Here is a 12,578-nt window from a genome sequence, read left to right as displayed (position 1 = left end):
ATGTCAATATCAACAACAATCCCATCCTCCCACCAAACCCCCAGACATTAGCCCGCATGTTAACATAAACAAATGAAAAAAAGGAATCAGGAATCACCCATAGTCACCATTAACACACACAGTCCCCCCCCCCCCCCCCCCCCAGCCCTTCTCCCACTAATGTTCGATGTTATCCAATTCTTGAAAGTGCCCAACGAATAACGCCCATGAACTGTACAACCCCTCCATCCTTCCCCTTAGTTCAAACTTATAACCTTCTCAAGAGTCAATTCCAGCAGGTCCCCCCGCCACGAGGTGGAGGCATTCACTCTCCGGAGCATCTCACACCAGAACCCCTCCTCCATTCCCTCTCCCAACTCTTCCTCCCACTTTACTTTGATCCCTTCCAGTGGTGCCTTATCCTCTTCCAAAATAGCTCCGTAAACCGCTGACACTACCCCCTTCTCCAGTCCCCCTGTTGTCAGCACCTCCTCCAGCAATGTGGAGGCCAGCTCCACCGGGAAGCCCTGTATCTCCTTTCTGGCAAAATCTCGAGCCTGCATGTATCTAAATATTTCCCCCTGCTCCAGCCCATACTTCGCTTCCAGCTCCTTCAATCCTGCAAACCGACCCCCAAGAAACAAATCTTTTAGTGTCTTAATCCCCTTCTCCTCCCATTTCCGGCCCACTTCCCTGGCTCAAATCTGTGGTTCCCCTGAATCGGCATTTCCCTCGACCCTGCCCCCAACCCGAAGTGTTGGCGAAACTGCCTCCAGATTCTTAATGAAGCTATTACTACCGGACTCCGAGTATTTCCCCGGGGATGTCGGGAGTAGCGCTGTTGCTAGTGCCTTCAATCCTGACCCCCTGCACAAACTCTCCTCCATTCTGACCCACTGGGAATCAACCCCTCTGACCCAGCTCCGCACCTTCTCCACATTCGCCGCCCAGTAATATTACAGCAGGTTCGGAAGACCCAAACCCCCTGCCTGCCTTCCCCTCTGTAGCAGCACCTTTCTAACTCTGGCCACCTTCCCTCCCCATATGAACGAGGTAATCATTCCATCAATCTCTCTAAAAAATGCCTTTGGGCAGGAAAATCGGCAGGCATTGGAAAATAAACAGAAATCGCGGCAACACGTTCATTTTAACCGCCTGTACCCGACCCGCCAGTGACAGAGGGAGACCATCCCACCTCGCCAGATCGGCTTTCCCTCTCCCCACCAAACTAGAGATGTTGTACCTGCGAAGCTCCCCCACTCCCGAGTAACCTGCACCCCCAGGTATCTAAAATGAGTCCCTGCCCTACGGAATGGCAGCCCCCACCACCCCTGGCCGAGACACCATAAAATATTCACTTGTGCCTAGAATTAATTTGTACCTCGAGAAAAACCCAAACACTCGAAGCAGCTCTAGTATTCCCCCTATTGACACATTCGGTCCTGACACGTATAATAACAAGTCATCGGCAGATAAGGACACCCTATGCTCTATCCCCCCACCCCCGCACTATCCCTTTCCATACCCCCAAACATCCTAAGGCAATCGCCAACAGCTCAATCGCGAGTGCAAACAGCGGGGGGGGGACATAGGACATCCCTGCCTAGTCCCACGGTGGAGAGAAAAGTATCTCGAGCTGATGTTATTTGTGTGAACACTCGCCCTGGGCTCCTTATACAGCTTTACCCAGTCCACAAATCTGGGTGCAATCCCAAACCGCTCCAGAACCGCCATCAAGTGCCCCCATTCTACCCGTTTGCTCGGCGTCCAATACCACAACCGCCTGTTTCCTCCGCCGGTGCCATAACCACGTTCAATATCCTCCTAACGTTCGAAAAAAGAGCTGCCTCCCTCTCACAAACCCCGTCTGATCTTCGCCTATCACGTTCGGGAGGCACTCCTCTAGCCTGCCTGCCAGTACCTTCGCCAACACTTTTGCGTCCACGTTTAACAGTGATGTGGACCTATACGACCCACACTCCATTGGATCCTTATCTTTTTTAAGCTACAGGGAAATCGATGCCTGACCCAAGGTTTGTGGTAACACCCCCTTCCCTATCGCCTCCTCAAACATCCCCACCATCAGCGGTACCAGCTTATTGTTGAATTTTTTATAATATTCCACCGGAAACCCATCCGGCCCTGCCACCGTCCCCGACTGCATCTTCCCAATTGCATCCTCTATCCTCTGCTCCACTATTGCTCTTTCTAATGCAGCCCTGTCCCCCTCCCCTAACCTCGGGTACACCAACCCATCTAGAAATTCCTGCATCTCCCGGTCTCCCCCAGGTGGCTCTGACCTGTACAACCTCTCATAGAATTCCTTAAAAACCTTGTTAATCTGATCCGGAGCTACCACCAACTTCCCTGCCCTGTCCCAGACCTGAACAATTTCCCTTGCCGTCGCCCCGTTAACATCTGCCCCACCTTCTCTCCGGGCTCGTAAACTGCGCCCCCTTACTCGCCTCAGTTGGCGCACCGCCTTCCTGGTGGAAAGTCGGTCAAAGCTCGCCTGTAGTTCCTTCCTCTTTTCCAACTTTGCTGGGTCCCCATCTTCTGCATAACTCCTATCTGCCTCCAGCATCTCATCTATGACCCTCTGCCGCTCCCACCTCTCCTCTTTGTTCACCCTGGCCTTAAACGAGATCATCTCACCACCGCCTTTAGAGCCTCCCAGACAACTGCCTTCTACACCTCAATCTCTTGTCCATTCCTAATTGCCCATGGGCAGGTGGCGGAGGAGCTGCCTAACAACTGGGTGGCTTCCTGGGGCCATTTCAGAGAGGAGCAGTTAAGAGTCCAGCACATTGTTGTGGGTCCAGAGTCACATGTAGACCAGACCAAGGGGGGGACGGCAGATTTGCATTCCTGATAAGACTTAAGCAAATGGGTTTTTTAAATTGGTTTGTATCCCAGGTTTATTAATTAATTGATTGATTATCGGTGAAGAGAGATGCGGTCAATGCTTTTCGTCTTGCACTCACCAGGGCAGACACAAGAATGCCAAATGTCGAAGGGAGCAATAATTGACACTGCTTGAGCAGAGGGTTCTGTGTGATTGGCAAATCGACTGATTGGCCTAGACGTTGCCATGGAGAATGCACCAGCGAACGATCGTCGGGAACAAAAGCACGGGGGGGGGGGGGGGGACAGTAGTTCGTTCGTGCACTCTCCACGGCAACGCGGCTACAATCGACTTGTCAAGTAATCAGCGCCCTTCTATCGTGTAGCATAAATCGTTTCTCCCTTTGAAATTTGGTATTCTCACATTTGTCCTGACGGGATTTAAAGCAGACCAAGGCAGGCCAGCAGCACGGTTCAATTCCCGCACCAGCCTCCCCGAACAGGCGCCGGAATGTGGTGACTAGGGGCTTTTCACAGTAACTTCACTGAAGCCTACTTGTGACAATAAGCCATTTTCATTTCATTCATACTCAACTTCTGCACTGGCAAGTGACTAATGAATCGATTTTAAACCCACACTTACCTTTGAGGCAGACATCCAGTGGCACCCGAGGGAGTGGGGTGTTGATGATGTCGCTGAGGTCGACCTCCTTCTCCTCATAGAAGTGGAGTTCTCGCCCTCCTCCGCTGGCGTAGCGGAAGGGAATGAACTCCTGAGCTTGGAACCCGTACAGCGGCTGTAAGGGGGGGGGGGGGGGGGGGGGGGGGGGGGGGGGGGCGAGAGGGCAGCGGTTAACAAACAGGGCCCCCACAAAATCCCTTACCGTAAACCCAGCCGCTCCACCCCACCCGTAACTTCCTTCATTAAACACCTCTGCTTCACCAACTCAAATGGGCAGGAGAGACGACAGCCCGTGTGGAGGGGCTAGAGAAGCCAGGATGCTTCTCCTTAGAGCAGAGGAGGTCAAGGCAAGATTCAATGGAGCTGAGCAAAATCATGAAGGGTGCACATTGAATAAATAAGGATAAATTGCTTCCACTGGCAGGAGGGTCAGTGAATAGGGGCACGGGTTGAAGAGAACTGGCAACAGAACCAAGGTGGGGAAGGCAGAGATGAGAATTGCTTTCGTTAACGATATTAATTTAGCACATTGTGATCTGGAAGATGTCATCTGAGCGGGCGGCACGGTAGCACAGTGGTTATTACCAATGCTTCACAGCGCCAGGGTCCCAGGTTCGATTCTCGGCTTGGGTCACTGTCTGTGCGGAGTCTGCACGTTCTCCCCGTGTGTGCGTGGGTTTCCTCCGGGTGCTCCGGTTTCCTCCCACAGTCCAAAGACGTGCGGGTTAGGTGGATTGGCCGGGCTAAATTGCCCCTCGCGTCCAAAAAATGTTAGGTGGGGTTACTGGGATAGGGTGGAGGTGAGGTAGGGTCCGCTTTCCAAGGGTCGCTGCAGACTAGAGGGGCCGAATGGCCTCCTTCTGCACTGTAAATTCTACGATTCTAATAGTAACACATTCAAACGGGGAATGGAATAAATACTCAACGGGCAAAAAATTTAACTAAAGAAGGGTGGGAAAAGAGCAGTGGGGGGTGGGGCTAATTGGAAAGCTCTATCAAAGAGCAGGCAGAGACATGATAGGCCGAATGGCCTCCTTCAGCATCGCACCAAGCTTGTAGACTATTGCGTGTCGAGCCGCACCCCGCAGATTAAAACCTAAAGCCGGATAACTACTGGCCAACTTCTTAACATCCTCTTTCTCCCATCGTGTTGAACTACAAAGGTTAAAACAGAAGGAAACGATTGAGAGAGACAGGCACACCTCAACATTTTTCAGCTTCAGGGCACAATCGATATCGACTGTCGTCAGCTTCTTCCGCTTTCCATGGTGCATGTACTTCAAAGCATCCTGTGGGAGGAGAGACACAAGTCGCGCTAGTTTAAAATGATACTTTAATGGGGCTCGGAAGGTTCTTTCATGTCATTCACCTCACCCTCCCAGAGCACCAACCCTGCTTCCTCCCCAGCACAGCTTTAACATTCATCCGAAGAGGCAGGCAAAGCGGTTTGCACGCGCCCCGCAAAGGAGACGAACACAATATCCGGCTGGAGGGGCGGTCTCCAACTATGGGCTGGACAGTCAGTCGGTGGCCTCCTGCCCAAAGCGGAGGCCAGGAAGATACGAGGCAGAAGTCAGAAAGCACAGCAGCAGGCCGTGGCGTGGGATTGCATGCAAAGACCGTGTGTAAACGCAGGGTAGGCACGGGCGGGAGGGGGGGGTGTACTCGTAAATGCAGGGCCGGTATAGAGGGCCACGCACAAAGGAAGCAGGATGGAACTACACAAAAATACAGTAGAGACACACACAGGGCCCTGGATAAATACTGGTGACACAGACATACGGATCACATAAATACAGACAACACCCACACTGGTCTGTTTGTAAACACAGACTGTGTGTGTCGATACACAGGACACAGATGCAGGACTGCGCCTAAATTCAAAGCAGGCAGGGGGCTGCGTGCAAACACAGAAGTGTGCTGCTGCGTACAACGCACGCTTACCTGTGCCAGCTCCTTGATCCTGTAGCTCACTTCCTCGGTCAAGCTTTGGCACGTTTCCTCGGAGAGCTGGGAGATTCCTGTGGATTCAGCGATGACTTTCATGGACTCTGTGGGAAGCAGCGTGTTACTGATCTTCAGTTTCTTCTCCTCGGCCATGCTTAACTCCCATCATCTACCCTGCAGGGCACAAAAGAAAACAACACCCCAGAAGTTAAAATAAAACACTTTTCGGAACAGGCAGCCCATTAATTCAAGCTGTCCGGTGACCAAGCCTGGGCAATCTCCCCTGCACTCTCTCTCCCTCGACAGACTTCACACACTTCCCAAAGGGCGCGCGCCTAAAATCGAACAGAATATTCCAGTCCCACAAGCTTCAACAAAGGCTGGAAAACTCTTAGCGGGTCAGACAGTCTCTGTGGAGAGAGAGAAAAAGGCTTCCTTCTCTCGCCACAGAGACCTACTGAGCATTTCCAGCAGCGCGAATTCGTAGCGGCAGGCCATTCGGCCCCTTGCACCTGCTCGGCCATTCAATACTATCCGGTTGTGGGTCTCGACTCCACTTCCCTGACCACCCCCCCCCCCCCCCCCCCCCCACCCCACCCCCACCTCCACCTAACCGATCGTCATTCAAAGATCTGTCTAACGCGGCCTTGAATATATTCAGCGTCCACTGCTCCCCGGCGGAGGGAATTCCAAACACTAATGACCCGTGGGAGAAATAATTCACCCTCACCTCCACCTGAGAGGGGAGACGGGTTATCTTTAAACTGTGGCCTCCTAGATTCACCCACAATCTCTCAGCATTGAAGTGCCCTCAGAATCTTATACGTTTCAATAAGATCTGATAAACGCCAAAGGATACTGGCCCAAACTGCTCAACTTTTCTTCACAAGCCAAACCCCCTTCAACAGTTTAAGGCTATTTAGAGAGTTTTGCAGCACGGAAAGAGGCCATTCAGCCCGTCGTGTCAGCGTCGTCCATCAAGCCCATGTCTATTCTCATCCCGTTTCCCAGCACTTGGCCCCGTGGCCTTGTTTGCTGCAGCGTTTCAATCGCTCAACTAAATGTTTCTTTAGGTGTGGGGAGGGTTCCCGCCTCGACCAGTTCTGGCCTCCTTATTTGAGGAAGGATGTGGTGACACTGGAGGCAGTTTAGAGGACGTTCAGCAGGTTGATTCCGGGGGATGAAAGGGTGGACGTACGAGGAGAGATTGAACGGTTTGGGTTTTATAGTTGCTGGAGTTTAGAAGAATGAGCGGGGATCTGAGCGAGGTGCATAAAATACTAAAAGGGATTGATAAAGTAAACGTAGACCAAATGTTTCCACTTGTGGGACAATCTGGAACCAGAGGTCACGGATATAGGTTGAGAGGCGGTCTATTTAGAACTGAGATGAGGACGAACTACTTCACGAGGAGGGTGGTGAATTTGTGGAACTCGCTGCCCCCATAGTGCGGTGGTGTCTGAATCAAGGAGAAATATTTCTGATATTTAAAAACGGGTTAAAGGGATATGGGGAACAGGTTCACACCACACTCTGGGTGAGAAGGCGGTCTTCAAATCCCCTCCAAAATCTCCTGCCCTTGACCTTAAATCTATGGCCCCTGGTTAGCGACCTGCTCTACCAAGAGGAACAAATTCCTCTGTCAAAGCTTTGACAAAGTCAACCAGACCAGAAACGTTAGCTCCCTTCGCTCTCCAGACGCTGTCAGACCTGTTGAGATTGTCCAGTATTTTCTGTTTTTGTGGTGACAAGTTCCTTTTGATCTGACCAATCTTTGTCCCTCATAATTTTGTGCAGCCCGATCAGGTCCCCCCACACACCCCTCAGCCTCCTGTGCTCAACAGAAAGCAACCCGAGCCTAACCAGCCGCCCTTCACAGCGGAACCGCTCCAGTCCAGGCAACGTCCCCCGCGAACCTCCCCTGCGCCCTCACGACCCCGGCAAACCTCCCCTGCATCCTCACAACCCCCGCGAACCTATCCTGCGCCCTCGCAACCCTCCCCTGCGCCCTCACGGGCGCCACAATGGTTAGCACTGTTGTTTCACAGTGCCAGGGTCCCAGGTTCGATACCCCGCTGGGTCACTGTCTGCACATTCTCCCCAGTGTCTGCGTGGGTTTCCTCCGGTTTCCCCCCTCAAGTCCCGAAAGACGTGTTTGTTAGGTGAATTGGACATTCTGAATTCTGCCTCAGTGTACCCGAATAGGCGCCGGAATGTGGCAACTAGGGGGCTTTTCACAGTAACTTCATTGCAGTGTTAATGTAAGCCTACTTGTGACAATAATAAAGATTATTATAATACGGCCCCGGCCAACATCCCCTTTCCTCCAGCGCGGTGACCAGACACGGCACCCTGATGCTCCATCCGAGGGGGAGGGATGGGGCGAGGGATGGGGGGAGAGGGAAGGAGAGAGAGATGGAGGGAAGGAGAGAGAGAGGGAGGGAAGGAGAGAGAGAGAGGGAGGGAAGGAGAGAGAGCGGGAGGGAAGGAGAGAGAGAGAGGGAGGGAAGGAGAGAGAGAGAGGGAGGGAAGGAGAGAGAGAGGGAGGGAAGGAGAGAGAGAGGGAGGGAAGGAGAGAGAGAGGGAGGGAAGGAGAGAGAGGGGGAGGGAAGGAGAGAGGGAGGGAAGGAGAGAGGGAGGGAAGGATGAGAGGGAGGGAAGGAGAGAGGGAGGGAAGGAGAGTGGGAGGGCGGAGAGAGGGAGGGAAGGAGAGAGGGAGGGAAGGAGAGTGGGAGGGAAGGAGAGTGGGAGGGAAGGAGAGTGGGAGGGAAGGAGAGTGGGAGGGAAGGAGAGAGAGAGAGGGAGGGAAGGAGAGAGAGGAGGGAGGGAAGGAGAGAGAGAGGGAGGGAAGGAGAGAGAGAGGGAGGGAAGGAGAGAGAGAGGGAGGGAAGGAGAGAGAGAGGGAGGGAAGGAGAGAGAGAGGAGGGAAGGAGAGAGAGAGGGAGGGAAGGAGAGAGAGGTGGGAGGGAAGGAGAGAGGAGTGGGAGGGAAGGAGAGAGAGAGAGGGAGGGAAGGAGAGAGAGAGAGGGAGGGAAGGAGAGAGAGAGAGGGAGGGAAGGAGAGAGAGAGGGAGGGAAGGAGAGAGAGAGGGAGGGAAGGAGAGAGAGAGGGAGGGAAGGAGAGAGAGAGGGAGGGAAGGAGAGGAGAGAGAGGGAGGGAAGGAGAAGAGAGAGGGAGGGAAGGAGAGAGAGAGGGAGGGAAAGGAGAGGAGAGAGGGAGGGAAGGAGAGAGAGAGGGAGGGAAGGAGAGAGAGAGGGAGGGAAGGAGAGAGAGAGGGAGGGAAGGAGAGAGAGAGGGAGGGAAGGAGAAAAGGAGGGAGGAAGGAGAGCGAGAGGGAGGGAAGGAGGAGAGAGAGGGAGGGAAGGAGAGAGAGAGGGAGGGAAGGAGAGAGAGAGGGAGGGAAGGAGAGAGAGGAGGGAGGGAAGGAGAGAGAGAGGAGGGAAGGAGAGAGAGAGGGAGGGAAGGAGAGAGAGAGAGGGAAGGAGAGAGGAGAGGGAAGGATGAGAGGGATGGGAAGGAGGAGGGAGGGAAGGGAAGGAGAGAGGGAGGGAAGGAGAGAGGGAGGGAAGGAGAGAGGGAGGGAAGGAGAGAGGGAGGGAAGGAGAGAGGGAGGAAGGAAGGAGTGAGAGAAAGAGAGGGAAGGAGAGAGAGAAAGAGAGGGAAGGAGAGAGAGAGGGAGGGAAGGAGAGAGAGAGGGAGGGAAGGAGAGAGAGAGGGAGGGAAGGAGAGAGAGAGAGAGAGGGAAGGAAGGAGAGAGAGAGGGAGGGAAGGGAGGAGAGAGAGGGAGGGAAGGAGAGAGAGGGAAGGAAGGAGAGAGGAGAGGGAGGGAAGGAGAGAGAGAGGGAGGGAAGGAGAGAGAGAGGGAGGGAAGGAGAGAGAGAGGGAGGGAAGGAGAGAGAGAGGGAGGGAAGGAGAGAGAGAGGGAAGGAAGGAGAGAGAGAGGGAGGGAAGGAGAGAGGGAGGGAGAGAGAGAGAGGGAAGGAAGGAGAGAGAGAGAGGGAATATCCTCCCCCATGCTGATTCTAACCTCTCCTCCCCCTCCAGACTCACCCACTGGCGCTGAGGGAGGGGGGGACCCTACCTCAGGGCCTCCCTCAGGGTCGGTGTGTGTCTGGGTCACCCCCGGGCCTGAGGCGCCTGTACCCGGGCCCAATCCGCCATCTTGTCTCCTTCCCGCCCTCCCCCGGCTCCTGTCACTCCGTCACTCAGCCCCGCCCCGCTAACCCCTGACCCCCGCCCCGCCCCGCTGACCCCCTCCCCCTCCCCCTCCCCCCACCGGCCGCCGCCGCTCCCTCGCCTCCATTTTCTTTTCCTCTCTCTGTCTCTCCGCCAACGAGGCCCCAGCGCCCCGCGCGCCACCTCCAGCGCGCGCCACCCGAGCCGAGCGGCCGCCTCCGTGCGCGCGCCCGGCGCGCCTCTGGCCCCGCCCCAGCGCATCACCGGGTCTAAACCCCGCCCCACCCAGCGCGTCACCGGGCCTGGCCCCGCCCCACCTAGAGCGTTACTGGCTGTGGCCCCACCCCAGCGCATCACGGGGTCTAAACCCCGCCCCGCCCAGCGCGTTCCCGGCTGTGGCCCCACCCCAGCACATCACGGGGTCTAAACCCCGCCCCACCCAGCGCGTCACGGGCTTTGGTCCCGCCCCAACTCGTGCGTTACCGGCTCTGGCCCCTCCCCAGCACATCACGGGGTCCAAACCCCGCCTATCCAGCGCGTCACGGGCTTTGGTCCCGCCCCACCTAGCGCGTTACTGGCTCTGGCCCCGCCCCAACGCATCACCGGGCCTAAACCCCGCCCCACCCACACGTCAACGGCCGGGCCCCGCCCCAGCGCATCACCGACTCTGGCCCCGCCCCAGCGCATCGCCGGGTCTAAACCCCGCCCCCCCAACGCGTCACCGGGCCTGGTCCCGCCCCACAGCAGCGCTTCCCAGGGTCCGACACCCCGCCCCATCGCCACGTGATCCTTTCCGCCTCGCCCGCCTATTGGCCCGCTTCCACTCCCACGACGTCACGCCCACTTTCCACGCCCACCGACCCACTCCGCCGCCGCCCGGAACCGCCGCCATTCGGCGTCGGGGACGGCGCTGAGTGCGGATGGGTGGGGGATTGGTGCCGCCATCGGCAAGATTCACAGACACTCCTAGTCGGCTTTGTCCCCCTTGGGGGGGGGGGGGGGGGGGGGTCGTCTGTCACAAATCTGATTGAATTTTCCCAGCAGGTGACTGGGTGGAGCCGCCGAGGGCAGTGCGGTAGATGCGGTCTCCCTGGACTTCAGCAAAGCTTTTGACCAAGTTCCACACGGGAGGCTGGAGACGAGCCCTCGGGATCAATCCGGCGGACTGGATCCGGAATCGGCTCAGTGGCGGGAGGCAGAGGGTGGAGGGCGAAGATTGTTTTTGTGACTTTGCCCAGGGATCGGTGCTGGGCCCCTCGCTGTCCGCAGATTAATGATCTAGACGTCAATGTGGGAGGGGGTGGGATCAGTACCTTTCGCAGATGAGACAAAAATTTGGTGGTGCGGTAATAGCGAGGAGGAAATCCTCAGATTACAGCATATAGACGGGCTGGTTAGATGGGCAGAACAGCGGCAAAAGGAATTTAACCCTGAAAAGTGTGAGGTGATGCATTTTGGGAGGACTAACAAGGCAAAGGGATTTACAATGAGCGGTTAGGACGCTCAGAACTACAGAGGGACCTTGGGATACATATTCATAGATCGCTGAAGGCAGCAGGGCAGGTAGATAATGGTGGTTAAGAAGCCTATGGGACACTTGCCTTGTATTAGCCGAGGTATAGAAATAAGAGCGGGGAGGTTATGATGGAGCTGTATAAAACACTGGTTCGGCCACAGCTAGAGTACTGCGTGCAGTTCTCGTCGCCACACTATAGAAACGATGTTACCATCTGCAGGATGTTACGGGGGGGGGGGGGACAGAGTACTGCGACAAAGAACTGGCCTTTGTGGGCTGGGTATAATCTTTCCACTCCAGGCACAAGACGTTATCTGAAACGCATTTGGTTTAGCACTTGAAAAGTCACAGAATAGTAAGGCTAGGGCCAAGTGCCGGAAAATGGGATTCGAAAGGATAGGTGTTTGATGGCCGGCGCAGACACGATGGGCCGAGTGGCCTCTTTCTGTGCTCTATGACTGAATACGCCCGAAGGATTGGCCTGATTGCGGAGCTGTACACCGATACAACTGTAGTTATAGAGGCTGATGGTGATAAACAGATTAGTTCCCAGTAGGAATAGACCGTGGCACCCCTTCCGGGGCAGCAGGGGTAGCATGGTGGTTAGCATAAATGCTTCACAGCTCCAGGGTCCCAGGTTCGATTCCCGGCTGGGTCACTGTCTGTGTGGAGTCTGCACGTCCTCCCCCTGTGTGCGTGGGTTTCCTCCGGGTGCTCCGGTTTCCTCCCACAGTCCAAAGATGTGCGGGTTAGGTGGATTGGCCATGATAAATTGCCGTAGTGTCCTAATAAAGTAAGGTTAAGGGGGGGGGGTTGTTGGGTTACGGGTATAGGGTGGATACGTGGGTTTGAGTAGGGTGATCATGGCTCGGCACAACATGAGGGCCGAAGGGCCTGTTCTGTGCTGTACTGTTCTATGTTCTATGTTCTGTGCCTGCTGGAGCGAGCAAATACGGCCTGAACGCAATGGCAGGTCCGTTAATCACTTGTCATTTGAATTTTCTTACCGCTGGATCCTTAGGTATGGCACCGCGTGTTAATGTGAGAGTTGAGTTTTTACTGCTTTTAACGTTTTCAGTCGACTGATGACGTTTCGATGGGTAGTGGACCATAAGCTGCTATACTGTTTGACATGACAAGAGATGCCTATCTTGTTTGGTGGGTGATCCTTTGCTGAAATCTGAAGCTGGTAATATCACAAGCAAGATATCCTCGTACCCCTGTGTGCCGACAATCCGCATGTGGTGACTGGCCGTATAGATACTGGAAATAGGAAGCTGAGAATGTCACCTTGCAACGTCTGTGTTTGACTCACCGATTGACACATTGTAAAATCACACAGTGCATCCCAAAGCGGCACAGTGGTTAGCACTGCTGCCAGGGCGGGCAGCCACACATCCACACCACGCCATGGGTATCACACCTAGAATCATA

At 55.1% G+C, this 12,578-nt stretch overlaps 1 protein-coding gene across 5 annotated transcripts in view; it reads right to left on the bottom strand.

Moving 5' to 3' along the window:
* Nucleotides 1–12,578, bottom strand: part of taf6 (TAF6 RNA polymerase II, TATA box binding protein (TBP)-associated factor) — a 31,120-nt gene that overhangs the window by 18,333 nt on the left and 209 nt on the right. The window contains exons 1-4 of one of the 5 annotated variants that reach the window (XM_038786889.1): nt 9,750–9,853; nt 5,450–5,626; nt 4,708–4,794; nt 3,467–3,620 (exon numbers count right to left, since the gene is read on the bottom strand). In XM_038786889.1, coding sequence (XP_038642817.1) covers nt 3,467–3,620; nt 4,708–4,794; nt 5,450–5,605 — 397 coding nt within the window. In that variant the 5' untranslated portion in view covers nt 5,606–5,626; nt 9,750–9,853. Of the gene's footprint in view, nt 1–3,466; nt 3,621–4,707; nt 4,795–5,449; nt 5,627–7,162; nt 7,187–9,502; nt 9,651–9,749; nt 9,854–12,578 lie in introns of those variants that run through there. The other 4 variants (XM_038786888.1, XM_038786892.1, XM_038786893.1 and 1 more) reach the window with 4 other exon arrangements.

Source organism: Scyliorhinus canicula, chromosome 29 (assembly GCF_902713615.1).
Source record: "Scyliorhinus canicula chromosome 29, sScyCan1.1, whole genome shotgun sequence".
NCBI classification, from domain to species: domain Eukaryota; kingdom Metazoa; phylum Chordata; class Chondrichthyes; order Carcharhiniformes; family Scyliorhinidae; genus Scyliorhinus; species Scyliorhinus canicula.
Note: the sequence above shows the minus strand (reverse complement) of the source record. Positions and strands in the feature narration are given on the sequence as shown.